This window comes from Pelmatolapia mariae, linkage group LG9, assembly GCF_036321145.2.
Source record: "Pelmatolapia mariae isolate MD_Pm_ZW linkage group LG9, Pm_UMD_F_2, whole genome shotgun sequence".
Classification (NCBI taxonomy): domain Eukaryota; kingdom Metazoa; phylum Chordata; class Actinopteri; order Cichliformes; family Cichlidae; genus Pelmatolapia; species Pelmatolapia mariae.
In genome coordinates this window covers 13,115,001-13,119,552 of record NC_086235.1, presented here as the reverse complement: position 1 = coordinate 13,119,552, position 4,552 = coordinate 13,115,001, and the positions used below count along the sequence as shown (strand labels likewise).

Genomic DNA, 4,552 nt, shown 5'->3' with positions numbered 1-4,552 from the left:
ATAAAGACGGGTTTAGAGGATTAAACTGCTCCTGAAGAATTTCTTTTTTATTTTACTCATTTTTACTAGAGTCAGATGGACTTTGTTTTCTCAAGATGTTTTTTTCTTTCTTTCTTCTTTTTTAAAGACTAGAATTAGAAGACTGGAGTTTAGGACGCAGATAAAAATGACACAAATCTCGCTCATTTCTTGATATTTGTTATAAATAAATAAATAAATCATCGCTTATTAAATGTCGTTTCCAATTACAGCACGGCAGTACTCACGGTATCCATAGCAACTCTATACTTCCTGTTTCTCAGTGACATAATAAATTAGTTGGCTGATGAGCCTCAGATTTTCGTAATCAGCATACATAAGCGTGTTGAACAATTCAAAAATAAATAAAAGTAAACGCCATTGAGGGGAAGAAGCGAATAAGAGCTCTGTGGTGAGCTGACAACATCAACCCTGTGGGGTCTGAATGGATCATTTACCAAACTGACATAACAAGACAATTCGCTTATTTTTCTTTATTCATATTTTTTTTTATTTTTGCAAAAACAAAAACAAAAAAAAACGAAGCCATCATTGCGTCAAATCATCAAAGAACGTAATAACCATGAACCACGATGCACAATTCTCGCGGTCTTTCCACATGAAAACGCGCAAGTTTTGCTTTCTGTCGAGAAAGTAAAAGCTCTGCTTCGCGTGACGTAACGTAAAGGCGAGAACGTGTTGTTTCCGCAGAGCTGGAGACTTTCACTTTATGCAAGCCTCCACCTGACCGGACACCCGTGCACAGCTCAGGTAAGAAAGCGTTATTTACTTTAATAAACGAAACGAAAAGAGCACCGAAAGAGCACCTATCTGAAAGTGGAAGATGGCATGCGTTTATTTGGCAAGGTTTTTTTGTTTTGTTTTATTTATTCAAATTTTAGATAACAAAATAGAGTATTTTCTACGGTTTGATCTTTTTTTTTTCTCTTTGGTTTAACCGTCCGTTGTCTTAGATGAGAGTTTACTGTGAAATCGTAGATTTTTCTTTAATAATATTCTGAAATCCCGTCTTTGGATATATTTCAAATATTTGTATTCTTGTTACATAGCACTGAGAAGAAGCAGCACCTGAGTCCCACAGGAATTTGTTACGTGACACTAGAAGAACAGGTGCAACAGGTGAACAGGTGCGACAAACAACCTGTTTGCTTTCCGAAACAAAAACACCGAGCAGCAGAGATCCGGAACGTTCTCAAGTAAAATAAAAGTAAAACAATGCAAACAATTACCCCCCCCCCCCCCCCCCCCCTCCCCGCCCAAAAAAAAAATAAGCAAGTATTGTAAATACATGGTGTCTTCCCCCCTCCTGTACCATTGAAAGTTAAATTCTTTTTGCAAAACACTCATGTTTAAAACATTTACTTAGCTTTGAAAGCTTTAAACTACTAAAACAAAGCCATGCTGTTTTGTGTTAAAACAATATCCTGAACCTCACATGGGCTGGACTCTCACTAATACTACTTTTTGTTTTTAAACCACATTAAGCCAAGGTAACATTCACTCTGCCCTGACTCTTACATGACACATCCCTGCTTTATTTAAGCAAACCCAGTTCTTGTAAAAATCAAGCACACATACTAGTAGAATACTGCCTCCTTGTCGTTGAACTTTTCATTACACTTGAGAGATTATTAGGTTCTCTGGCCTAGAGTGAGTGGAGCGAAGCCGCCACTTCTCCACATTGGAAAGAAATCAGCTCAGGTGGATATTGAGAAGTTCAATATGTAGCCCACTAAATTGTATTAAATAAATTAGGGGGGGATAAATAAATATACCTCAATCATACACTATGAAAAAATTCTGAACCCTTTTGTGGTGATCTTAATGATGGTGTAATCAAGAATTTTTACATTCCAGATCTAAAAACAAACAACACAGTTTCAAAATACATGAAAGCTGAAAGGTGTGCTATGTTGCGTTAGCTAATTATTGTGGAAAGTAAAATCACAGTGATTTAGTGATCGACAACATGGGTTCAGAATTTTCAAACTGATTCATCCTGTAAATCACAAGACACTGTGCTCGCCTGCATAAGCTCCCTTCATAGGATAAAATTATCGGTAGTAAATGCCAGCCATTTAAGCCAAAACCAATTACCAATAAGAACAATTATCATAAGAATATGCTTTAAAACATGTCAGCTAGTGCAGCTGTTTACATCATGAGAGTTTTCAATAATAGGTGTAGATTGTACCACCTGTTGGCTAGCTTTGTACAGAAAAGTTTTATAATCTAGGGTCAATAGTTTTGGTCAAGTGTTCATTTACCGTCGATTAATAGCCTAAGAGTGCTTCACATATATCTCTTTGTCTTTTGCTTTATATCTAATAAAGCTGGGGCACGGCTGTTTGCTGCCTGTATCAGTGTTATTCAATCAGTACTCATGTGAACATACAGTGCTGTGAAAAAAGTATCTGGCCCCTTCCTGATTTCTTAACTTTGCACATTTGTCACACTTAAATGTTTCACAGCAAACAAAGTTTATTATTATTTAAAGATAACTTGATTAAATACAAAATGCAGTTTTTAAATGGTGATTTGATGCATTGTACAGACATGATTACTGCCAGAGCAGTTGAATCAAGAAATTACTTGAATAGAATCAGTTAAAAGATCTCGAAAAGCAACGCATCATGGCTCAATCTAGAGCAACTCAACGGAAGATGAGAAACAAAGTCATTGACATGCCATCATCAGTCTGCAAAGGGTTACAAGCCACATTGAGACCATTCACCACAAATGAGGAAAACTTGGAACACTGGTGAATCTTCCCAGGTTAAATTAGTCCAAGATCACTGACTCACCCAGGAGCTCACAAAAGAACCCAGAACAACATCTAAAGAACTCCAGGCCTCACTCGCCTCAGATAAGGTCAATGTTGCTGATACAGTTGGAAAAAAAAAAGTCTGGACAAAAATAGCATCCATGAGAGACTTCCAAGGCAAAAATTACTGCTGAAAAAAAAAAAGAACACATTTGCACCCCCCCCCCCACCCCAAACCCATCATGATTTCCAAAACTTTTAGGAAAATATTCTGTGCACTGACAAGACAAAAAATGAACTTTTTGGAAGACTTGTTCCTTGTTATGTCAGATATAAAACTATCAAAGCTTTTTTTTTTTTTTTTTAAAAAAAGATCATACTAACATTCTAACCCAATTATGCTCTCTAGCAGAAAATCCTGAAGGATAATGTCTGACCATCAGTTTGTGCCCTGAAGCTCAAAAACACTTGGGTTATGGTTAAGACAATGATCTGAAACAAACCAGCAAGTCCACCTCTGAATGGCTCAAGAAATATAAAGAAAGAAAGAAATGAAGGTTTTGAAATGGGCTATTTAAAATCTGACTGAGATGCTTTGGCATGACCCTAAACAGGGCTGTTTGCGCTCAAAACTCTCCAGTGTGGCTGAATTTAAAAAATTCTGCAAAGAAGAGTGGGCCAAAATCCTTCCAAAGTGTATGAGAGACTCATTGCCAGTTATCACAAACACTTGATATGCAGTTCTTGCTGCCAAGGGTGGCACAATCAGTTCTTAGGTTAGTGTTAAGAGCGTTATCTCTGGGATGCTAGTGTGATAACTCCCTCAGGACAAGGACTCCGATCAGAGAGTGGGGCACAGAGAGTGCTTTCCAGATATACTTTAATGAACATGAACTGATTGAACAGCAGGTCAGTAGTACAGCAATTGGCATACTCAGTGAGAGTATGGGGGTGCGTATGTGTGTGGTTCTAAATAACAAGAAAACAGGGAGAGAATTACTTTTTAACATAGAGCCAGATCTGAACATTTTTTTTCCCTTAATAAATTAAATTACCATTTAAAAATGGATTTCGGTATTTCCTGCAAATACTGCACTGTACAGCCTGCTGTATTAAACTGCCAGTGGACAAAATGGATGAGCTGTAGGTGCAACTCTTGTGTAACATACCTTATCATATCCTAAAGGAACCATGTCTGCTGTCTACCTTCTCCTCCTGCTGGTCCCCACAATCTCGGCTCAGACTTTTCGCTTTGGTGCCTGCCCTACTCCGAAGGTGCAGTCTAACTTCAGCCTTCAGCAGGTGAGCATAAACAGTATTCTGTATACATACATACAAAGTAAGCAAAAAGCTGTACAGAAATGATGGCTGATCTTTATTTACAGTACCTGGATAAGTGGTATGAGATTGAGAAGCTGCCTGCTTCTTTTGCCAGAGGACAGTGCATTGAAGCGAATTATTACATAAGGAAAGATGGGACCATCCGAGTGTTGAACTCTCAGGTTGTGTAAGTAGTAAGCAACTTGTGGTTTGCTAAAGGAAAACACCACTTTAATTGTAACAGGTGATAACCTGGCAATTGATTTTCATTATGTTTTTGCACGGACGACTGAATTTCTCTCGTAGATCCCATTAATCTTACAATATATTAGAGTCCTCACAAGTTTCATATTTTGCATTATAAATATAATAGAATAGCCCTTCCTTTATTGTCATTGTACATGTACTACAAACTTATGGAATATGAAT

The 4,552-nt window shown here is 37.6% G+C and overlaps 1 protein-coding gene across 1 annotated transcript in view; it reads left to right on the top strand.

Annotated features, from left to right (window-relative positions):
* Positions 1–706: 706 nt before the first annotated feature.
* LOC134634121 (apolipoprotein D-like) overlaps positions 707–4,552 on the top strand; it is a 7,339-nt gene continuing 3,493 nt past the window's right edge. The window contains exons 1-3 of the mRNA XM_063483188.1: positions 707–789; positions 3,990–4,105; positions 4,189–4,310. Coding sequence (XP_063339258.1) covers positions 3,995–4,105; positions 4,189–4,310 — 233 coding nt within the window. The 5' untranslated portion in view covers positions 707–789; positions 3,990–3,994. The remainder of the gene's footprint in view (positions 790–3,989; positions 4,106–4,188; positions 4,311–4,552) is intronic.